This window comes from Elephantulus edwardii, unplaced genomic scaffold, assembly GCF_000299155.1.
Source record: "Elephantulus edwardii isolate Elephantulus edwardi_28Jun2011 unplaced genomic scaffold, EleEdw1.0 scaffold00004, whole genome shotgun sequence".
In the NCBI taxonomy this organism is placed as follows: Eukaryota; Metazoa; Chordata; class Mammalia; order Macroscelidea; family Macroscelididae; genus Elephantulus; species Elephantulus edwardii.
Window position 1 is genome coordinate 38,545,129 of NW_006399754.1, and position 25,263 is coordinate 38,570,391.

The following is a 25,263-nucleotide window of genomic DNA, read 5'->3' on the forward strand; positions in this document are numbered from 1 at the left end:
AGTGTTTTAATCAGGAAAGGGTGTTGGATTTTGTCAAAGGCCTTTTCTGCATCAATTGATAGAATCATGTGGTTCTTGTTCTTTGCTTTGTTAATGTGATGAATTACATTGATTGTTTTTCTTATGTTGAACCATCCTTGCATCCCTGTTATGAATCCCACTTGGTCATGGTGAATTATTTTTTTTTCATGTATCGTTGGATTCTATTGACCAGGATTTTATTCAGGATTTTTACATCTATGTTCATGAGAGATATTGGCCTATAGTTTTCTATTTTGGTGGTGTCTTTACCTGATTTTGGTATCAAGGATATGTTTGCTTCATAGAATGAGTCTGGGAGAATCCCATCTTTTTCTGTTTTCTGAAATAGCTTATGTAGGATTGGTAACAGTTCTTCTGTGAATGTTTGGTAAAATTCACTTGTAAAGCCATCTGGTCCAGGACTTTTTTTGGCTGGAAGTTGTTTTATTACGCTTTCAGTTTCTTATTTTGTAATGGGTCTGTTCAGGTGTTCAGTTTCAGTTGGTGTCAGTTTAGGTAGGTTGTGCATTTCTAAGTATTTTTCCATATCCTCTAGATTTTAATATTTTTTAGTACAATGTTTCATAATAATCCAATATTAGCCTTTTTATTTTTGTTGGTTCTGTTATGATGTTGCCCATTTAATCTCTTATTGATATTATTTGCGTCTTTTCCTTCTTTTCTTTTGGTAGTTTTGCTAGTGGTTTGTCGATTTTACTGACCTTTTCAAAGAACCAACTCCTAGTTTTGTTTATAGTTTCAATTGTTTTTCTGCTTTCTGTTTATTTCTGCTATAATTTTTATAATTTCAATTTTTTTAGAGGGTGTCGAGTTTTCTTGCTGTCCTTTTTCAGTTTGCTGGAGATGTTGGTTTAGAGAGTCAATGGTCTGTTTTTCTTGCCTTTTGATGTGTTTGCTTATTGCTATAAATGATAGCCTGGTTCTTAAAAGCAGCACTGTTGATGCAGGGCCTCGTCTCAGGGGTCTGATCTACCTGGCACTCCAACAGAGAAAGAGGGGCTGTCTCCTCCCGGGTGGTTGACAGCCTCTGCACACCTCCATCAGCTGTGAGGCAGTCTACTCGATGGAGTGAGTGAGGCCCAGGAACACTTAGCAACAACTGTGATGATGCCCAGAGCACAGACTGCCCGCAGGGCCACAGCACAGCCGAATGCGACTTAGGAAGGGGGATGACAAGGGTGTACCTCACGTGCTCTGGACATGCCATTTAGAGAGGCTGACCCCTGAGAACTGTGGGGTCAGGGAAAGAGGAGGCCCCTCAACAACACGGCTGCAATGGCAGGTTTCCTTACTCCCACTTCACAAAGGAGCAGCTGAGGTACAGAGAAGTTCAGTAACTTGCCTGAGTGACAGAGCTAAGAAGGAAGACAGGATTCAGAACAGTGGCTTGATTGAGCCCATCCACTGGGCTGCGCAGGATTCACCACACCTGTCCTCACCCTGCGCAACAGCCCGGGAACAGCAGTGACCTGTGAGAGCAGGGATGTTAACATCCCAGCACAAGGTCTGGGCCAGAACTCCCTCTCAAACCTCTCACTAGCAAGTCCAGAGGTTTGTGTCTTGTGGGAAGAAAGAAACAGAGCTGAGCTGAGGGAATACTTGGAATTCATGTAGTGACAGGGCCTCTGAGACCTCATGAGAGGACTTGGAGCTGTGGACCCAGGGTATGCGGCGTGAGGAGGGCCAGGACTTTGCTGGCTCCATTCTACATTTGGACTACAGACTCCTGGATGGGAGGAAGGACCACGGACAGTTCCTACTCTAGACCTTGGCATACACCACCAGGGGCCCACACTGCCGGGTACCCACACCACCAGTAACTTATACTACCAGGAACCCCCACAGTGGGTACCCCCACACCACCAGTAATCACACCACCAGTACTCACACCACCAGGTACCCATGCTGCCGGGTACCCACACCACCAGTACCCACACCACCAAGTACCCACACTGCCAGTACTCACACCACCAGTACCCACCACACCACCAGTACTCACACCACCAGGTACCCACACTGCCAGGTACCCACACCGCCAGGTACCCACACCACCAGTACTCACACCACGAATATCTGCACCACCAGGTACTTACACCATCAGATACCCACACCACCAGTACTCACACCACCAATACCCACACCACCGGGTACCCACACCACCAGGACTCACACCACCAGTATCACACCACCAGGACTCACATCACCAGTATCACATCACCAGGTACTCACACTGCTGGGTACCCACACCATCAGATACCCACACCACCAGTACTCACACCACCAATACCCACACCCCAAGGTACCCACACCCCCAGGACTCACACCACCAGGACTCACACCACCAGGATCACACCACCAGGTACCCACACCACCAGGACTCACACCACCAGGACTCACACCACCAGGCACCCACACCACCAGGACTCACACCACCAGGTACCCACCCTGCCAGTTCCCACACCACCAGCCTCTGCACTGCTGGACACCCACCATAGGACATTCATGGCAGCCACTCTCTCAGGGGCTCCAGGTCTGACCAAGCTGTCTCTCCACCAGATGCTGAACTCTACCCTACTTGGTTTTGGGGCAGGGATATTTTACAGAATCTGGTATGCTCTCAAGTAAGCAGATGACGAAGATGCAGTTTTGTGGCCTCTGTATTCTGTAGTGACCCCCATGCAGGTGGTTTTCTCCATGTCTGTAGCACTCTCCTCTCCCATGGACCCATTGTGTCTGACACACACGATGGCTTTGTCTTAACGTGTCCTCAGCCCTCTGTGCCTACTGTCTGCCAGGGAGGAAAGCATTTTGCTCATTTAATACTTCTCATATCCCTGGTATTGGTGAGTGTGGATAGTCATACGGCCTCCTGTGCTGGGAATGGCAAATGGAGAGGAAGAGCCTGGCATTTAATGTCAAAGAAGGTTGTAAGATTTATCCTAAAGTACAGAGCTGGCAGCGCTGGATTCTATCCACGCACCTGCAGGGAACACCAGGTACCAGGACTGTTACTCAACTTCCCGCGCCAGTCACGCGTAAGATGAGAAGAGAAGGAGGTTTACCAGCTACTCTAATACTGATAAAACATGTGACCTGGAGTCCTGGATAATTATTAGTGGTTTGAATGTGAAAGCTGGGAACAAAGATGGCCCAGTAGTTGGAAATTTGGCTGTGGTGATGAAAATTATGCCAGACATCTGTGGTCAACTTCTGTACATATGATGACTTGTTCATTGGAAATACATCTTCACCCCCTATCCCCCTGCAACATAGGCAGTGGTGCACATAGTAACCACATCTGTGGAGAAATATCATCATCATCATCATCATCATCACCACCACCACCACCGGTAAGAGCAAGGCTAGGACCTGACTGAAGAACAACCATCAGTTACTCATATGTGTGCTGCAAAAGATCTCCTTAGAATATTAAGAGCGAAGAAGTCCCCTTGAAGACTAAGGTGCACCGACCCCTGTGTTCTCCTCAGTTGCCTCATATACATGTCAAATATGGATAATTAATAAGCTTAGAATGAAGAACAGATACCTTTAAATGACGGTGTTGTCAAGGAATAGTAAATATACCATGGTTTCTGAGAACAGTATGTTTTCACAGACGTTCAGCTGGGACTCTTCTAGAAGAGATAATGAAGGGACTTCATCTTCTGCACTTTGCACATATTATCAGGAAGGGCTAGTCCCTGAAGAGGCATTACACTCGCTAGAAGGTCAGTGAAGAAGAGGAAGACCCTTAATGAGGTGGATTGATACTGAGGGCCCAGTGCACTGAGACAGAGCAACACACTGGAGGATACACAGACCAAGAAGCCCACATTCTGCTGCTGTACAGGAGACATGATTAGCAAGAGTAGACTCAACAGTACTTACCTGTAACAACGTGTGTCCTACCTGGGGTCAAGATCAGAAGGCCTAGTCCACGGTAAAAAGAGACTGTCAAATACAACCAGAAATGCACAATCTGAAGAGGATAAAATCAATGAATGGGACCTTCTAAAGATTAAATCCATGTGTGCGTCAAAAAAATTTTTTCCCAACAGGATGAAAAGAAAACCTACCAATTGGGAACAAACATTTGGCAATACCATCAAGGGTCTCATAATGAAAGTTTATAGAATACTCCTGGGCCTACACACACACACACAAAAATGATAACCCAATGACAAAATGGGGAAAAGACCTGGAAAGACTTTTCACAGAGATATTCAGATGGCCAACAGACACATGAAGAAATGCTCAAAATCACTGACAATAAGAGATATGACAAACCAAAACCACGAGATACCATCTCATTCTAGTAACAGTGGCAGAGTTTAACAGGGCAGCAAGTAGTAAATGCTAGAGAGGATGTGGTGAGATAGGAACTTTTAGACATTGTTGCTGGGATTGTAAAATGGTGCAACAATTCTGGAAGGCATTTTGGCGCTTCCTCTAAAAGCTGAACATAGAAATTCCATATGACCCAGCTTTTCCATTCCTTGGAATATACCCTGAGAAAATGAGAACTGAGGCTCAAACAGAAACTTGTACACCAATATTCATAGCAGCATTATTCACCATCACAAGAACATGGAAACAACCCAGATGTCTAACCACAATCAAATGGATTGAGAACTTGTGGTACGTTCACACAATGGAATACTATGCAGCACGCAGGAGCAATGATTTTGTCAATTACTAGCTAACTTGGGAGGGACTGGAGAGCATTATGCTGAGTGAACTCAGTCCCACAAGGACAAATACTGTATAAGACCATTGTCGTAGAATGAGTACGAGGATCCAAGTGACAGGGGGATCCACACAGACGGGTGAGGATAGGTGTGATGATGACTGCATGCCAATTCACATATTTCAGCAAACAGATGCTGCCCTCGACATGCTCACTGGGTTATGCCTAGAAATCTGGAGGACAGCCATCTGGCCAACAGACAGGAAGAGATCCATATTTGTTCCCATTCCAAAAATAAGGTGATCTAACAGAGTGAAAATTATCACAAGCAAGCAAGATCCTGATGAAAATTATCCAGAACGACTGGCACAGAACATCAACAGAGAATGGCAGCATTTCAGGCTGGTTTAGAAGAGCCCATGGTACTAGGAACATTATTGCTAATGTTAGATGGATCTTAGCTGAAAGCAGAGAGTACCAGAGGAATGTCAATCTGTGTTTCCTTGACTATGCAAAAGCATTTGACTGTGTGGATCACAACAAATTGTGGTTAATCTTAAGAAGAATGGGAATCCCAGAACACTTGATTGTGCTTATGCAAAGCCTATACTTAACCAGGAAGCAGTAGTCAGAATGGAGCAGGGAAACACTACATGGTTCAGAATCAGGAAATGAGTGCATCAGGGATATGTCCTGTCTCCGTACCTTTTCAATCTATATGCAGAACAGATCATTCGGGAGGTTGGACTTTATGAGGAGGAATGTGGCATCAGGATTGGAGGAAGACTCATCAACAACCTATGGTATGCAGATGACACAACCTTCCTTTCTGAAACTGAGGAGGAAATAGAAGGGCAGTGGAGGAGAAGAAGAACCAGGAAGAGAGAAATTGATTTAGTGACTGAAGAAATGGAATTAGGTCTGTTGGAGACGAGATTGGCTCAGGATAGGTCAGGGTTCAGCATTCATGTCCGTAGGGTCACAGTGAGTCATAGGCAAGTTGATGGCCAATCATGAAGCTGAGAACAGCAACAACAACATGTAACAGCTGTATCCTAAGAAGATTTTAGACCAATATATGAGACTTGTGTGTGTGTGTGTGTGTGTGTGTGCGTGCGTGTGTGAATGAACGGCTACCCATAGTGGACAGGGTTTGGTGGAGCTCCCAGATTGAAACAAGCTTGGAAGCAGGAGTGGCATCCACTTCCATAATAGCTTGCCTCTGGAAATCCTACGAACCTGGAGAAAGAATGAAAGTTATAGAGGTGTCCAGGTCTTTTATTCATAGGGTTGTTATGAGTCACCTACAACTCAAAGGCACTTAACAACAACATAAATATATATAAAAAGATAAAATTATATATATATATTATATGCAGTAATATACATACATACATACATACATATATATACATACATACACATATATACATATATGTATATACATATGGTGCTTATACAAAACATATTCTTGGACCAGAGAGCAGTCCTCAGAATGGAACAGGGAAACACTGTATGGTTCAAAATCAGGAATATGTCCTGTCTCCATACCTTTCAATGTACATGTGGATCAGATAATTTGGGAGGCTGGGCTTTATGAGGAGGGATGTGGCATCAGGATTGGAGGAAGACTCATCAACAACCTGCATTATACAGACGACACAACCTCCTTTGAAGAAAGTTAGGAGGACATGAAGCACTTGCTGCAGATCAAGGAATATAGTCTTCAATATGGATTGAAGCTCAACATCAAGAAGATAAGGATTCTTATCACTGGGACAATTGGCAGCACAATGATGGCTGGAGAAGAGATTGAGATTGTTCACAGTGACAGCTTGCTCAGCTCCACATTTGACACTCTTGGCACCAACAGTCAGGAAATCAGAAGACAAATTGCATTAGATAAATCGGCTATCAGCGTTCTCCAGAGTACTGAGAAGCAAAAATGTCAGTCTAGAGATTAGGGTGTGCCTGATCCTGTCTATGGTCTTTACAATTACTTGCTATGCCTCAGAGAACTGGACAGTAGCTAAGGATGACAGAAGAATTGATGCCTTTGAGTTCTGGTGCTAGAGAGAACAGTCTTGAATATACCATGGACCTCCAAGAAAACAAATAGGTCTGTCCTGGAGAGGGTGAAACCAAGTTTTTCCTTGGAGGCTAGGATTTTGAAGTTCTGTCTCACATACGTTGGGCATGTAGCCAGGAGAGACTGATCCTTGGAGAAGGACATTATGCTAGGAAGGGTGAAGGGACAGTGCAGGAGAGGAAGACCCCTGATGAGATGGATTGAGGCAGTAACTAGGGCAATGGGAATAGGTATATTGGAGTCGGTGAGACTGGCTCAGGACAGGGCAGGCTTCAGAACTGTTGTACACAGGGTTGCTGTGCATTGCAGATGACTTGATGGCACATAACAAGTCTGTATGTATGTACGTTGTTGTTGTTGCTATGTGCCATCGAGTCACTTGCAACTCATAGCAACCCTATGTACAACAGCCCTAAACTCTGCTCTGTCCTGTGCCAATCTCACTGTCTCCAATACACCCATCCCGATTATCCCAGTCACTGAATCAATCCACCTTATAGAGGGCCTTCCTCTCCTGCGCTGTCCCTCCACCCTCCCAAGCATGATGTCCTTCTCCAAGGACCGGTCTCTCCTCACATGTCCAAAGTATGTTAGATGGAGCCTCAGAATCCTTGCCTCCAAAGAGCCACCTGGTTTAACCCTTTCCAGGACAAATCTGTTTGTTTTCCTAGCAGTCCATGGTATTCTCAATACTCTTCTCCAGCACCACAGCTCAAAGGCATCAATTCTCCTTCTATCCTCCTTGGTCATTGTCCAACTCTCTGATGCATAACAGGTGATTGCGAAGACCATGGCCTGCATCAGACGCACCTTAGTCTCCAGAGAGACACCATTGCTCTTCAGTACTTTGGAGAGGTCCCTAACAGCAGACTTTCCCATGGCAATGTGCCTTTTAATTTCCTGGCTGCTGGTGCCAAGACTATTGACTGTGGAGCCACGCAAACTAAAGCTGTGTACAATCTCAATCTCTTCACCATCCATCGTGATGCTGCCAGCTGGTCCAGTGGTGAAAATCTTTGCCTTCTTGACATTGAGCCTCAATCCATATTGTAGGCTGCAGTCCTTGACCCTCTGCAGCAGGTGCTTCAGGTCCTCTTCATTTTCAGGAAGCAGGGTTGTGTCATCCGCATAACGCAGGTTGTTGATAAATTGTCCACCAATCTTGACCCCACATTTCTCCTCATAGAGCCCAGCGTCCTGGATAATCTGTTCTGCATATATGTTGAAAAGGTATGGAGATAGGTTGCATCCCTGGCGTACGCCCTTCCCAGTTTTGAACCATGCAGTTTTAAATTAGGTAAATGTTTTCATAGCCTTTAATTTGTTCTGTTTAAGGATTTAATAAATACCTAATAATGAAAATTGGAAATAAGGAAAGGTGTGATTGATGTTAGTTCTAAGCCATTCATAATCACACACACACACACACACACACACACACACACACACACACTGCAGCAAGTTGGTTCCCACTGCAGAGGTGAGAAAGCCCTGGTTTCCAAGGCCGTGCATCCCTACACAAGAAGGTTACCTCCTGTGTCTCCTGGAGTAGCTCATGGGTTCAAACCGCTGACCTGTCCTTAACCACTGGGCATTGGTCAGTCTAGCTATACATGTCCTGGGGTGCCATGCTCTTACACAGATGCCTTTCTGCACTTTCCATTTTATTAAAGTCATGAAAACTCTGATTGTTAGCTCTGTGTTAAAATTCCAACTTAGCACTATAGCACAATTTATTTGAGTTATGCTTTAAATGTTTACAGTAAGTTTTTAAGGACCCTCACATTTCAAAAGATTATGTAGAAGACTTTTCAGGATGCCTCAGTTCCATGAAAGTGTGTTTCCACCTCTCGATCTCAGGCCTGACAAGCTTTGGGGTCCCTGTACTTCTTTACAGCTGATCAGATAACATGATGAGAAAGATGTTAAAATCTGCCATTCTTACATTCTCGAAAAGCTGCACAGCAATTGCTAATGTAGCATCGTGTAAATGATCTCCTGTCAGCCGGGGAAGTTTTTCTTTGTGCCGGAGGATTCAGAGATGTTTGTCGGTGGAGAGCTAATGAATTCAGCACCACTTTCCCCAGCCCCAACCTTTTTCTCCTGTTTAGCATTTTTCACGTTTTTCCTCTGTGATGTACAAGCCCTCCCTGGTTAATTATGTATATATTTAGCTGCTGCAAGTGTTGGGCTTATTATTGTCATCTAATTAGATGTAACTTGAACTGCTTGCTTCTCGAAAAATCATTAAAAATTCTTTCCTAATGACCTAGAGATGACAAAATGTCTGTAAAGTGTGAAGAAGCAGATGAGTACAGAGACGCTGCCCTTAAGAGTGTTAGCCCAGATGCTGCAATCATCTAATTAAACAATATTTTGCTGTCATTAACATTTTCACCAAGGAATTGCAGTTATAATTTCTTTGTCAGCTGTCTCTAGATCGCTTTACCTTCAAAACTAAAGTGCCATAGAAAAACATGAAATTGGATGGTTTAATTAAAAAGTTGGGGGGGGGTTTGTATGTGTGTGTGTGTGTTTAATGAAGAAACACAGGCAGTGTATCTGAAGGCTCATTTATTGGGCTCCACTTCCATTGTTCTAGCAGGTTAGTGTAATTGACTTGCAATGGTTACTACTTTCCTTCCAAGATGAAGCTTCTTCTGCAGAGATGAATATATGTGTGTGTGCACACACCTGTGCAGAAAAGAGGAGAGAGCCCTACCAATTGCAACACAAGTTTATTTGCTAAATTTTAATTGTTTGAAAGTAAGAAAAAAATACTAATTGGTAAATGAGTACATAATGACATCATTGCCTAACGCCTCTTGCTTTGGAATTCTTTCGCTTTTTGAAGTCCTGATGCTAGTTCCTGATTAGAACACATCACCATCACATGGTGTCAGCTCCTGGGCTGTGTAGATAAACCTTCACAGAATCACAGTACGAGACCACTTTAAAAATGTGGCTCAGTATCTCTTCGTTGAAGTAAAACTCAGGCGCAGTCCCCCGATTCTGCATTCAGGGACAGTGCCCACCTGCCCTTCCATGTGTAAATCTGCCCTCCCTTTGACAGGACTGAACCACCTCTGCTCACCTCAAATTCTGCATCACAATTACCTTCACTTGTTGCACATGCGGCTTTTGAATGCTTGAGGCTTTTCAGGTGCTGTTCTAGCCCTTTCTCCCTCTGCCCTGGAGTCTGTCCCCATCATGGCGATGTTGCACTGGGTTTCTGAGACCAAACGTCCTTAAGGGAGGACACCCCATTCCTCACCCCCAGGAGCTGCTACGTCTGAAGCACTGACCTTTACGTTACTACCCCACGAATTACACACGACATCGCCAGGTCCCTTTGCACCAGTTCCAGCTCACCTACAAATTCCACATGAAGTCCTGGTCAGGAAGAGATCTAGTTCATAGCCTGTGGACAACAGCAGTCCACAAACTCAGAAATCCCAAGGAATGCTGATTCGGCATCTTCTGCCACAGATTTCCTTACAGGTCTTTTAACTTGCAAGTTCTCTGTATCAGTTCTGGATTGAAGCTCCCATGTCATGTTCCAGGAAGAGCTTTTTCTAGATACATGATTATAGGATGCTCTTCCAACATCTCTAAGGGGCTCAGGTCCACAGAGCCACCTCCATGACCCACGAGAGCTCAGGTCCATCCCCCATGACCCACGAGGGCTCAGGTCCACAGAGCCACCTCCATGACCCGCGAGAGCTCAGGTCCACCCCCATGACCCACAAGGACTCCATGACCCACAGGGGCTCAGGCCCACCCCCATGACCCATGGGGGCTCAGGTCCACAGGTCCGCCGCCATGACCCACGGGGCTCAGGTCCACAGGTCCACCCCCATGACCCACAGGGGCTCAGGTCCAGCCCCATGACCCACAGGGGCTCAGGTCCACAGAGCCATCTCCTCCTTGCTATTGTGCAATGACCCCAGACTCTGCAGCTTTCCTCCAGAGTGGTAGCTTCTCACTCACCAGTCGGCAGAGGACATGTGGGCAGGGCAGCTACTGTGCAGGGGAGCTTTGTGAATGAACCAGAGACTCTGTGGCTGAGAGCATGGCCCCATGGCTCCCGGTGAAGGAGGCTGAGAAATGCCGCCATGCTCAGAGAGCAGAAAAACCAGCTCTGACTCACAGCCCGCAAGCAGGCTCTGCCATATCACCCCGTTTGAAAAGTCATTCTGGTTGCTCATTTCTTAGTTGTTACTGAGTAAATTTACTTGAAACTCTTTGATACAAAAGTGGTTTTGATTAAGCAAAATTCAATAAACAAAAGAGTCCCAGGCAGACTTGGGCGGCACTGCAATCAGTTCTAAGTCCCCACAAGAAATCAAATGTTATGGAAAGTGAGCCACACATGTGTTTTCTCCCTGATTCATATAGAAGTCACGTTTCCACCTGATGGAGTTGTGATGCACAGAGTGTATGCATTCTGAGAATTCCCACCGTGTATCATGGAGACATGAGTACACACCTGCTGTGGGACATGGTGGTGCCCTCCACTCCCATGAACCACCTACCCATTACACACCTGCTTGTAAAATGTGCGGTAAAGCAAAATGCACTATGTTGAGTGGGCCTGGGCTTTCTGTCTGCTGTGAAATAGTGGAATTAGCCTCATGTATTGTAAGAGTAGGAGTTATTTCCTAACCAGTTAATACGTATACATTTTTCATGTCTCTTTGCCAGGACGGACATACAATGACCTGAACCAGTACCCCGTCTTTCCTTGGGTGTTAACCAACTATGAATCTGAGGAACTGGACCTGACGCTCCCAGGAAACTTCAGAGACCTGTCAAAGGTAGCGTGTGTAGACCCTTAGTCCGCTCCCTTCCTCAGACCACAGTCCAGGAGTGTTGCTCCCAGCATGGATCTATCCACGTGTCTGTTCTATAGCTGGTGCCTCCACCTCAGCAGTTCTTAACACAGGGATCCGCTCCGAGGCCAAGGTCATGCAGCTCATGCCGAGGGGAGTGAGTGTTCGGGGAAGAACAGTTGGCGGGGAAGGCGCTCAGACAGCCGAGGCTCTGACAGTTAGGTACTCTGCTAGAGCATCATTTCTACAACTGTCGTCAGCTGATGAGGTTGCTTAACATGGCAGCTGTAAAATTAGTATCATTGTATGGATATGTAGGGAGCTCTGGTGGCCTGTTGTTGTTCACTGGGGAATTGGAGTTGACACACAGCCGGACCCTCGGGAAGGTTTTCAGAGGCAGTAAATCTCCAAGGAAGAGATTACCCAGCCTTCTCCCAGACAGCAGCTAGCGGGTTTGAACCACCTGACTTTGACTTGCTAGCCCAAATGCTTACCACTAAGCCTCTAGAACCTAGTATTATTGTATGCCAACTCAAAGTCCCATGGTTCAAATCCACCAAAGACCATGCAGGAGAAAGATGAGCAGTCTTCTCCCGTGCAATTTACAGCCTCTGCAAACTGCTGGGCACTCAGCTGTCAGTCATTCCCAACGCAACATCATACAACTCCAGCAACAACATATGAAAATATATTTAGAAAATACTTAAAAATAAAGAAGCTGCAAATAATTTCAATTAAATGTCATAAAACACACACATATGGTGAAGTATAGAGTCAGAAGCAAGGTCTAATATTTCATCAAAGCTCTGTTTAAAAAGAAATGAGATGGTTTGATGTCAGAAAATGGCAAGGGAAGGTAGATCATGAGGATGTGTTAGCAAAAAGCCAAACATCAGTTAGTCACTTAGTTTGTCACCAGATGATGCTGAGGTGGAAGATTGAAGGATTCGAAGTTTGATAATCAACTGGTTACCTGGGGAAGACTTGAGATGCAGTGATGAGCTGGTTACCCATGGAAGACTGAAGTATTTGTGATGTGGTAATGAGATGGTTAACCGTAGAAGACTGAAGTGTTTGAGGTGTGATGGTGAGCTGGTTATCCAAGAAAGACTGCAGTGTTTGAGATGTGGTGATTAGCAGGTTACCCGTGGAAGATTTAAGTATTTGACATGTGGTGATGAGCTGGGACCCATAGTAGACGGAAGTTTTGAGATGTGGTGATGAGCTGGAAACTGGCTCCCAGAGCATATCTAGAGATGGGACAGGCCTTGCATTGGGGGACTATAGAAATAGTGAGCCCCTTCTTGGCCTCTCTTAACCTTCACACTTGGTCATGCAAGTGCCTGGTTTACATGAGGTGCACAGGCATATATGTGTGTGTATTCTGTTCCAGTTTGTGGTTGCAGGCTTCCCAGAGAAGGCAGGAACAGTGCTAGGAGCAGGAGCATGTCATGGGGATGAGATTCTCAGGCAGAGGGAGAAACCTACAGAGAACGAGGGTCAGCACACGATGATGATGATGATGTGTGAGAGCCCTACAGAGAAGGAGGAAGGGTCAGCACACAATGAAGATGATGATGATGTGTGAGAGCCCTACGGAGAAGGAGGAAGGGTCAGCACACAATGAAGATGATGATGATGTGTGAGAGCCCTACGGAGAAGGAGGAAGGGTCAGCACACAATGATGATGATGATGTGTGAGAGCCCTTCAGAGAAAGAGGAAGGGTCAGCATGTGATGATGTTGAGACACCCAGGGATGACTAGTGGGTTCAAGGTGCCCCATTCCAGAGTAATTTCTGGAAACAGTGCACCCTCTTTTACAAACACATGGCTATAGGAAACTTGAGGTTGTCTCAGAAGTTCACTTTTTGGGCATTGCTCATTTCCTTTGAAGGATGATTTACCAGGGGGCCACGTGGCTCCTGTAGACTGGTCATCTGACTGGCTATCAGAAGAAGGGAAATTTGAAGAGAAAAAAAAGAAATGAAGTAATCTGTTGACCACAGGATTTGAAGAGCCTGTCTTCTGAGCTCTTCACTCCAGAAGTATCCTGTGGGATTGAAGTGCTGGAATGAGATGGTGGTCAGAGGGCACCACGCTCCAGCCACTAACAAGAATGCCAGGGTGGCTTTGGCTCAGAGCACCTCTCTCACTTCTGAAGCAGGTCCTTCCTGGCCTCAAATGCTGCACCACACTTGTCCGAGCTGTGTCTGTCTGTGACCTTCAGCCTGTCATCCGCAATGAGAGGCTCAGAGTGGTTGTGACAATGAAGCAGCACAATCATTTAACGAGACTTTGACAGCCCTTGGCCACTGGTAACCTTAGCTGCTCTTATTGTATATGTTACTGAACATGTCATAGGAGTTTGGGTGACCTAGGGGAAAGGAGTTGTGCTGCTGACCCAAAGACATAAGGTTCAAATCCACCAGGGAGAGAGCTAACTAGCTAAACAGATAGGTAGATACATCAATCCCACGTGATTTACTGACTCGGAAAACCTGCTGGAGGGTCAGCTATGGGCCAGTTCCAACTCTGTGGTGCACATCAACCTTTGCTGGAGCTGAGCCCCCTCTTCTCTCGCCAAGGTCAGGCCAGGCAGGCCTTTGATTACTGTGTGACATACTTGAATCATCAACAGATAATGATGCAAAGATACGATACTACATCCGTTAGAAGGAAAATGGTTCCAAGAATTTCAGACCTCACAGCATACCTTCCAACAAAAACAGAACTGCACACCAGGGAGCACACGCATCCTACTTCTCTAAGGCGTTTGGGCTCACATGTCCCTTAAACAAACATCTGGCCTTCATTCTGACAAATACAGATTACAGAAGGCAAATGATTAAATATTTACCTGTGTTGAGAGGTTTCTTATCCACATAGAACGCAGGAAATCAATACAGTGAAGAATCCCTGTTTGCTGCATAGCTGGAAGGGAGAAGCATTCCTCAAAGTTCGCAGAACGAGCTGGTTGGTGGTGGTGGTGTTTCTTCGTGTCCTGTGACTCTCCCGTACTCTTCTAGCTTCTTGGAGGTCAAAGAGAAGAGGTGGTGGATGGAGCCCTGCAGCAGCGTGAGCTCTAACTCCTGCCCTGTGTGAGCATCACCCCCCGAGCCCCTGAGGGGTAGATGTTGCTCCCTTCCAACTCTCCTACGTCCTACTTGAGCAATTTGTTCTTTATATTCTGACAGACGAACATGAAAGGAAAATGTTAGCAAATTAAAGCCTCTTGATGTGTTAATAAATTACTCTGCCCTTGTGCCCATGCTTCATTGAGCTTCTTAATAGGAGCTGCTTACAAATGAGTGAGAAATCCAAGACCGCCCATAAAACCATTAATAAGCAAGATCTTACTGTATGGAAATACATTCTATCAATCCTAATGGGAAAGTAGCACTTCAAGTATAAGGGTATAATTGGGAGGGAAGACTGCTCCAATACCACAGAATCGTGGTCTCATGATCAGCACACACTGTGTTCCTGTATCTAAATCAGGCCACCAGGGGAGTTTGCAATGCAGAGCACGTGACTCCCTCCGCAAGTGCAAGGGAAAATCAGGATGTTTGTACATTATTAACCCAAAGATCTCACAACAAAAGCATTTATTCTGAACCATGATTGAGATCTGTGCTTAAATGAACTTTTGAGTCATTTTTATATTTGTTACTATATTACAAAATATACATTAAATGAGGTTGGTAATATATAATAAAAGAGAATGTTGAGTCATCATGAAAAAAGGGCAACTAATGTCCCTGAACAATTTACATAGACATTTTTAAAGGGGAACCTGATTTGCTGTGTGTTTACCAAAAGCAGTGAAATATGCATATGTTCCTATAGTGTGTTTCTATATTATAACTATAATTCATGTGTGTATATATAATACACATTGTTGTTTTAATATACCATCGAGTTCACTACAATTTGTAAGGATTCTGTGCACTATAGCTCTGATCCCTGCTCTCTACTGAACCAATCTCACTGTCATACCTACCCTGTAATTACTCCGGTCACTCTGTCAATCCATTTCATCCAGAGTCTTCCTCTCCTGCTCTGACCCTTGACCCTTCCAAGCATGACAGCCTTCTCCAAAGACTGGTCCCTCCTGGCAGTGGGGGTGTCTCAAAATCCTTGCCTCCTAGGAGCAACTTGTTTTCACCCTTTGACATGCACATATATATTTGACTACAACAGTGGATTTGGGTTTGAACATGATGGAGATTGTGATACAGGATAGGGCAGGTGGAGATCTAGGGCCGCTGGGGGTCATAGTGAACTTAATGATACTTAACAACTCTCTCTCCATCCACCCATCCATCCATCCATCTGTCCATCCGTCAGTTGATCCATCTCTCCATGAAAACTACAAATACAGGAAATTTTTGTAGGGAAGAGGTATTTCTTTTCTTTTTCACACTTTATGTTTTCCTGACTTCCTAAAATTCCATGTCCACACTGAGAAACTCTATAGTTAGGGACCACTTTAAATTATTACAGAATAATGATTGTCAACTTGAGGACTAAGGTGAATCAGACGATTGAGGCCATGGTCAGTACTCACCTGAGAGCAGGGCAATGAATAGGGATGACAGAAGAGCTGTGGTGTTGGAGAAGAATGCTGAACATCCCGTGGACAGCTGAGAGAACGAACAGATATATCTTGGAAAGGGTGCATTCAGAGTGCTCTTTGGAGGCAAGAATGATGAGGCTTCACCTCACGTAATTTGGGCATGTGGCTAGGAGGGGCTATTCCTGGGAGAGGGACATGATGCTGGGAAGAGTGGAGGGTCAGCAAAGGAGAGGAAGACCCTCAGCCAGGTGGACTGACATCATGACTTCTGCAGCAGACTCTCACGTACCAGAAAGTATGAGGACGGAACAAGACAGGACAGGGTTCAGATATGTTGGTCATAGGGTTTCTGTGAGTCGTACATGACTCGACAGCACCTAACAACAATCACTTAAAAAGCCTTTATTATAAGTGTATTTTTCTAAATTCAACTCAACTTGACATGAAGAAGAAATCACTGTTGATGTTTCTTATAACTAAGAACTTAGAGTGTTGATTACCAGAAATGTTTGATCTGGTGGTTGCAGTCACGCCCCCGAAGGCCCAGTTCCTTGTGTGGCCCGCCCACCCCTCCCCATCGTGGGCTTTCTTACCACCCTCCTCTGGATGACCCCAGCAGCTTTGAGCACATCTTCTTTAAGGGCAAAGTGGCTGCAGTGGTATCAGACCTTATTATCCAAGGAAGAGATGATTTCATCAACTAGCTCTATTTCTTACCTAGAAATCCTAGACTTTTCCCCTCATGTGAAGATGCTGGTGCGGGTGAAGTGGGGTGACATGCGGTCAGGATGAATCATCCTCTCCGATGGAGCTGGGGACGTGGGTAAAACAGAGCACCTGGAGTGAGAAAGTGGGGTGGCTAGGATATGGAATGAGACAAGCCAACTACTGCCATGTGTGGACCGTCACTTCCGACAGGGTCAGGTGAGAGGAGGGATAGAGAGATCATCATAGGACATTTGGATTCCTGCTTCCAGGAGAAAAGGGGCTGAGTTGTGGGCAACAAATTGTCTACTATAGGTGCTGGAATAATTGATTCGAGGGTCCCTACTTTTCACTTTCTAATGTGGCATCAGGATTGGAGGAAGACTCATCAACAACTGGCATTATGCAGGTGACACAACCCTGCTTGCTGAAACTGAGGAGGACCTGAAGCGCTTGCTGCAGAAGATCAAGGACTGTAGTCTTCAATATAGATTGAAGCCCAACATCAAGAAAACAAAGGTTCTCACCACTGGGCTGATTGACAGCATCATGATGGATGGTGAAGAGATTGAGATTGTTAACAGCTTCAGTTTTCTTGGCTTCACAATCAACAATCTTGGTACCAACAGCCAGGAAATAAAAAAGACAAATTGTGTTGGGAAAATATGCTGTCAGAGACCGCTGCAAAGTACTGAAGAGCAACGATGTCAGTCTGGAGACTAAGGTGCGCCTGATCCAGGCCATAGTCTTCACTATCACGTGCTAAGCATTAGAAAGTTGGACAGTGACTAGGGATAATAGAATTGATGCCTTTGAGCTGTGGTGCTGGAGAAGAGCATGGAATATACAATGGAATGCTAAGAGAACAAGTTAGAGAGGGAGAAACCAGGCTGCTCCCTGAAGGCAAGGATTCTGAAGCTACATCTCACATACTTTGGGCATGTTGCAAGGAGATACCAGTCCTTGAGACATCATGCTTGGGAAGATGGAGGGACAGCACAAGAGTCCTCGATGAGGTGGATTGATTCAGTGATTGGGGTAATGAGGGTAGTTGTGTCAGAGACAGTAAGGTTGGCACACACACAGGGTCCAGAGCTGTTGTACATAGAATCACTAATGTTGTTGTTGTTGTGTGCCATCGAGTCACCTGCGACTCATAGTGACCCTGTGTACAGCAGCTCTGAACCCTGCTCTGTCCTGAGCCAGCCTCACTAATTCCGACACCAACACCCATTGCCCCAGTCACTGTATCAATCCATCTCATCTCAAGTCTTCCTCTTCCGCGCTGACCCTCCACCCTTCAGAGCATGATGTCCTTCTCCAAGGACTGATCTCTCCTGGCCACAGGACCAAATAAGTGAGATGGAGCTTCAAAATCCTTGCCTCCAAAGAGAAACTTGGTTTTACCCTCTCCAAGACAGACCTATTTGTTTTCTTGGAAGTCTATGGTATGTTCAAGACTTTTCTCCCACACCACAACTCAAAGGCTTCAATTCTTCTTCTGTCATCCTTAGTCATTGTCAAGTTCTCTGATTCATAGCAAGTAATTGCAAAGACGATATCCTGGGTCAGGTGCAACTTAGTCTCTAGACTGACTCATTGCTTTTCAGTACTCTGGAGAGGTTCATGACAGCGGATTTTCCCAGTGCAGTTCATCTTTTGATTTCCTGACTGCTTGTGCCAAGAGTATTGAATGTGGAGCAAAGCAAAGTATCACTGTTAACAACCTCAGTCTCTTCTCCATCTATCATGGTGCTGCCAATTGGCCCAGTGGTGAGAATCTTTGTTTTCTTGATATTGAGCTCTAATCCATATTGAAGACTAAAGTCCTTGACATTCTGCAGTATATGCTTCATGTCCACCTTGCTTTCAGCAAGCAAGGTTGTGTCATCTACATAATGTAAATTGTTAATGAGTCTGCCTTCTATCCTGATGTCACATTCCTTATCTTAAAGCCCAGCCTCCAGCATGATCTGTTCCACATATAGATTGAAAAGGTATGGAGACAGGACACCTCCTTGACACACTTCTTTTCTGATTTTGAACCATCCAGCACTTCCCCGCTCTGTTCTGAGGACTGCTTTCTGGTCCAAATATAGGTTTCTCATAAAACAATCAAGTCTTCTGGGAATCCCATTATTCTCAGATTTAGCCACAATTTGTTGTGGTCCACACAGTCAAATGCCTTTGCATCATCAATGAAAGACAGACAGACATTGCTCTGGTGCTCTCTGCTTTCTGCTGAGATTCATCTGACACTTGCAATAATGTCTCTAGTGCCACAACTTCTCCTAAACCCAGCATGTATTTCTAGTAGTTCTGTGTCAGTGTACTGTTCCAGTCGTTTCTGGATAATCTTCAGCAGGATTTTGCTAGTGTGTGATATTAGTGAAGTAATAAATAAATTGGCCCAGTGGTGAGAATCTTTGTTTTCTTGATATTGAGCTCCAATCTATATTGAAGACTAGAGTCCTTGATGGCGCAGGAGGGAAAGACCCTCTATGAGATGTATTGATTCGGTGACTGGGGTAATCGGGATGGGTGTGTTGGAGACAGTGCGATTAGCACAGGATAGAGCATGGTTTAGGGCTGTTGTACATAAGGTCGCTATGAGTCGCAAATGACTCAACGGCACATAACAACAACAACAATAAATAAATTACAGAGCTAGCTATACAAGAAGGTGCAGCTAGAGAGCTCCTTGGGAAAAAGATGATAAAACTGCCTCACATACTGTCGGCCTCTTTCTAAAAGGAGGCGATTCCTCAGAGAAGGGCATCATCGTGGGAAGGTGGAGGGCCAGTGAAAGAGAGGAAGACCCTCAACCAGGTGACACGGCGACTGTAGCAATGGGCTCAAGTGTGTCAGAGATTCATCAGGGCGGCCTGGGAAACTACAGCGTCCAGATTTATTGTGCATGGGTCAGTGTGGGTCATACTTCACTTGATGACACTTGACAACACCACCACCACACATCACTCGTTGAGGAAGACGCTGAGTTGGAGGAAGACTTACCCTGCGTTATACAGATGTAGCCTTGCTCTCACACAGTGTCGAAGCACTTGCTGCAGAAGATCAAAGACTGAAGTCTTCAATATGGATTCCTTATCGACATCCAGAAAAGAACACCTTCCCATTGCACCAGTGGGCAAGGCCATGGGATTAGCAGTTAAGAAAGAAAAAACTTATTTTACTGGAACAGTCTGTCAGGGATCTCTCCAAAGTGACAAAGAGCAAGGATGTCAGTGGAAAGATTAAGGTACACCTGATCCAATCCAAGACAGTTGCAATTGCTCTGCCTACCCCCTGGCAGTAATAGTACTTAATGGTCCTGTTAAATAGTGGTCACTTACTGTGTTTATGGAATTAAGTATGTAAGAATGGAAGAAGAAAGACGAGCTACGAGTGAGTTGTACAGCAGACCTGCCCACGAGACTCGGGTGACTCTGGGAGGGTGGCACTGGGAGATGGGGCTGGTCTCCTGGTCAAGGCAGCGTCTACACAGCGGTCAGCCCACTGTGCTTATTTACACAGTACTCACTCACTGGACATCTTGTCCGGAGGGGCCAGTCTCCGGAGAAGAACCCGATGCTGTCCCCCCCCCCAGTGACTGATTCAGAGCAGAGGCCGTGGGGCAGGGCGGGACCTCACTGTCCATTTGGTGGAGGATCACCCTGTTGTTTTTATCTCTGCTTTACCAAGCATGATGTTTTTCTCCAGGGAATGGTCCCTTCTCATAACATGTCCACAGTGTGTGGGTAAAATGTGACCATCTTCACTCTGAAGGAAGGTTGGCCGCACTTCTCCATTCATGGATTTGTTTGTTGATTTGTGTGGTCCATAGCACATTTATTTAGAATTCATTTTTATTTAGATTGATTAAGAATTCATCTTCTAGACTCATTGCTTGCTTACAGGAACGGGCGAGGCACACAGGAGCCAGGAGCGCTCCTTGTCAGTGAGGTGCAGGCCTCACACTCTTCCAGCAGCTCAGGTTCAAACTTCAGGCCACCGCCTGGTGGTGCAGTGGGTTAGTGCTGGGCTGCCAGCCTGGGCCTCTGGGTGGAAAGTGGCATGGTGAGCTTCCGCAGGGATGACAAGTTTCCGCCGGGATGACGGCGTGGACGTCCTCGCCGGCTCTGCTCTGTCCTCTGGGCTTTCTGAGCCTTGGACTCAAGTCCTTGGCTGTGACTTTGGCTTCTGTCTTCCTCCATGCTCAGGTAGCATCTGTGTTTACTGTTAGATGTGGAGGCAGCAGGAGACAAGCCCGCTGGCTTCCCCTTCGCTGCGCAGAGTGTGTGGAGATCCCCCACCCCAGCTTGGGTAGGGTTTCCATGCGAGGCCATGACTTGGATCTGGTGTCTGGAGTCACCATGCACGCTCGCTGCCTTATCTGCAGGGGCTCCTGTGCCCTTTCATTGCATTGCAGCGGTACCCAGGCTGTGATGCGGGGCTCAGCCTCTGCTTGTTACTGTGCAAATGGAATTTTCCTTCTGCCCGGTCTTGCCCTTTCATAAATGAATAGTTTCATCATAAAGCCAAGTGCTCCGAATATTGACAAGCCGTAAGAAATCGCACACACCCATCCACTGAGTGGAAAAAGCTTATTTTGTTAACACAAGAGTTGTTTGACTGACAGATGGTGATAAGCATTACCATTTTTCAAAATTATTAGGCCACTTAAGGAAAGGAAATGCCAATGGCTGGAAGTTCTGAGATGTGATCATGCAAACGAAGGCACTTAAGTGTGGACCTTTCCCAAGCTCCCCGTAGTGCCCAGGTGTCAGGGAGCCCTGTGCCCCTGGCACCAAGTGTTGGCTCCGACCAGCCGCTCCCTGGGGAAGGAGAGGAGCAGCTGCTTGGGGAAACCCTCCGGGCAGTTCTGTGCGGGTCCCTGTGGCGCTCTGTGAGTCACAACACTGAGTGACTCCGAGAGGAGCACTGAGCTGCTCGCCCTCCAGTGAACACATCTCTCAGAGTCATTTGTCCACAAAGTGAGAAGTGAGGGAGTTCTGGAGGAGTTGTCTACAGAGCATTGCACCACCAGCCCAAAGGCTGAGTCCTCGGGGGTTAACTCCACTAGCAGCTCCGGGGCAGAACAGCTGGGCCAGTGCCCTCCCCTGAAGACCCACAGCCTCTAAACCCTGTTGGAGGGTTTCTACACGTCAGGCCGGCTTGGCGGTGATGACTTTGAGGTTTCTTATAATAAAATCCTAATTTATCAGAAAATAATAAATTGTGGCATTTGCTAGGGACACAAATATCTTTTTGTTTTTAAAAGGGGGGAACTGAGGAAAGGAATGAAGAAAATCTCCATGTTGTTCTGATGGTTTCTGCTGTTTGCTGATGCTTCAGTTGGTTCCCAGAAGCTGTAAATGACACAGGAAGGGGAGGGGCCTCCCTCCTCTCCACGAGGAACAGCTGGAGTGAAACCGGTACCTTCGGGTGGGCAGCACGACTCACTGCGTCTTCAGAGCGCCTTCTAACTAAGCAAGTAGCAAGTTTAATTTTTAGCTAATCTTTTTTTTCCCTTCAAGACAAAAGCATTTTAAGAAAAGCAAAGTTGGTTTTTGCCACAGGAATTATGGGGGAAATAAGTGAAAATTGAATGTATTAATTTCATTTAGTTTTACTTTTTTAAAAATCCATAGTTACTAGAACATATGAAGCTAAGCCAAAAGGAAGAAATGATGACATAAGAGTTGAACAGAAGATTTCAAAGGGCAGCTCGGCACAGTGAGAAAAGGATTGCAATGAAATATGCAAAGAGCTATAACAAAATTAAAAGAAAATAACTCACTTGACATTTCTTTGCTGAAAACATTGAAGAATTAATTCAAGCCTCAATTTGCAATACCAAAGTATGCTGTGGTAAAATCTTGATTGATCCAGGAATCATCAAAAGAGGATAGAAGGAAGACACAGAGGAATGGTACCAAAAAACAGTAAACATGGAACCATTTCCGTTAACATGGAAGTAGCATATGATCAAGAATGTTGGTAATAAAGGAAGAGGTTCAAGCTGCATAGAGTTCAAGGCATTGGCAAAAAATAAGCCCCCTAGGAATTAATGGACTACCAACTGACATGTTAAAAATAAAAATGCAACCCTGGACATGCTCACCACGCTAAATCTGGAAGACAGATCCCTGGCAAATTGACTGGAAGAGATCTATAATTGTTCACATTTGTAAAAAAAAAAGGTGACCCAACAGAAATTATCAAACAATGTCCTTAATATCACATGCGCTCAAAATATTAAGATTATTTTTAAATTCATAGAACAGTACATCAAGAGAGAACTTCCAGAAATTCAAGCTGGATTTGGAAGAGGCCATAGCATAAGGGATATCATTGCTGATGTCAAATCGATTCTAGCTAAAAGCAGGGAGTACTGGAAGAAGACATACCTGTGTCTGACGATGCAATGGCATTTGACTGTGTGGAACACAACAAATTATGGCTGACATTGAGAAGAACGGGAATCCCAGAACACGCAATTGTGTCCATGCAAAACTGTACCTAGACAAAGAGGCAGTTTTACGAGCAGAGCAAGGAAACGCTGAAGGTTTAAAATGAAGAAAGGTGGACGTCAGGGTTGTTCTCTCCATGCCTATTCAGTCTGTATGCTGAGCAAATCATTCAGGAAGCTGGACTCTATGAGAAAGAATGCTGTGAGGATTGGAGGAAGACTCATCAACAACCTGTGTTATGCAGATGACAAAAACTTGCTCATTTAAAATGAGGAAGACTTAAAACACTTTCTGCAGAATATCAATATGGACTACATTGGAACATGAAAATGAAAATCCTCACCATTGAGCCAATTGGCAGCATCATGATAGATGGTGAAGAGATTGAGATTGATAAAAGCTTTCGTTTGCTTGGCTCCACAGTCAACAATCTTGGTACCATTCACCAGGAAATCAAAAGACAAATTGCATTGGGAAGTCTGCTGTCAGGATCTCTCCAGAGTACTGAGGAGCAATGATGTCAGTCTGGAGACTAAGGTGTGTCTGATGCAGTCCACATGGTCTTTGCAATTACTTTTTATGCATCAGAGAACTGGGCAATGACTAGGGGTGAAATGACTAAGGAGAATTGATGCCTTTGAGCTCTTGTGCTGAGGGAGAGTATTGAATAAACCATGGACTGCTAGGAGAACAAATAGGTTCATCCTGGAGAGAGTGAAACTAGGCTTTTCCTTCGAGGCAAGGATTCTGAAGCTCCTTCTGACATAGTTTTAGGCATGTTGTAAGGAGAGAAGAGTCCTTGGATAGGGACGTCACGCTTGGGAGCGGGGAGGGACAGCACAAGAGAGGAAGACCCTCGATGGATTGATTCAGTGATTGGGGAAATGAGGGTAGATGTGTCAGAGACAATGATGTTGGCTCAGGAAAGAGAAGGGTTCAGAGCTGTTGTACATTGAGTCACTATGAGTTGCAACTCAATGGAACATAACAACAAGAGCCTCATTAATATCTCATGCAGTAAAATATTGTTGAAGATCATTCAAAAACAGCTAGGACTATACATTGACAGGGAACTAGTAGAAGTTCAAGCTGGCTTTAGAAGAGGTTGTGGCATAAAGTATATCATTGCTGATGTCAGATAGATTCTGGATGAAAGCAAGTAATATCAGAGGAACGTCTATTTGTGTTCTATTGACTATGCAGAGGCATTTGGCTGAGTGGATCATAACAAATTATGTCTAAGATTGAGAAGAATAGTAATCTCATAACACTTAATTGTGCTAATATGAAATCTGTACCTAGACCAAGAGGCTATTGTCTAAACCAAGCAAAGGAGCATTGCATGGTTTAAAATCAGGAAGGATGTGCATCAGGGTTGTATCCTTTTTCTATACCTATTCAGTCTGTTTGCTGAGCAAATTTTTCATGAAGTTGGATTCTATGAAGAGGAATGTGGCATCAAGATTGGAGGAAGATTCATCAACCATCTGCATTATGCAGAAGACACAATTTTGCTTGCTGAAAGTAAGGAAACTATGAAACACTTGCTGAAGATGATCAAGGACTATGGCCTTCAGTATGGAATGGATCTCAACATCAAGAAAATAAAGGTCCTCATCGCATACAAATAGTCAACATTATAATAGATACAGAAAAAATTGTCAATGATCTCATCGCCCTTGGTACCAGCAGTCAAGAAATCAGGAGCTGTATTGCATTGTGCAAGTCTTCTCTCAAGGACCTCTCCAGAATGCTAAAGAGCAATAATGCCAGTTTGAATGCATGTGCCCTGATTCAAGCCATGGTCTTCTCAATTACCTGTTACACATCAGAGAGCTAGACAATGAGTAAGGATGAC

At 45.1% G+C, this 25,263-nt stretch overlaps 1 protein-coding gene across 1 annotated transcript in view; it reads left to right on the plus strand.

Annotated features, from left to right (window-relative positions):
- Positions 1 to 25,263, plus strand: part of NBEA (neurobeachin) — a 924,058-nt gene that overhangs the window by 761,846 nt on the left and 136,949 nt on the right. Inside the window, exon 48 of the mRNA XM_006879639.1 lies at positions 11,523 to 11,635. Coding sequence (XP_006879701.1) covers positions 11,523 to 11,635 — 113 coding nt within the window. The remainder of the gene's footprint in view (positions 1 to 11,522; positions 11,636 to 25,263) is intronic.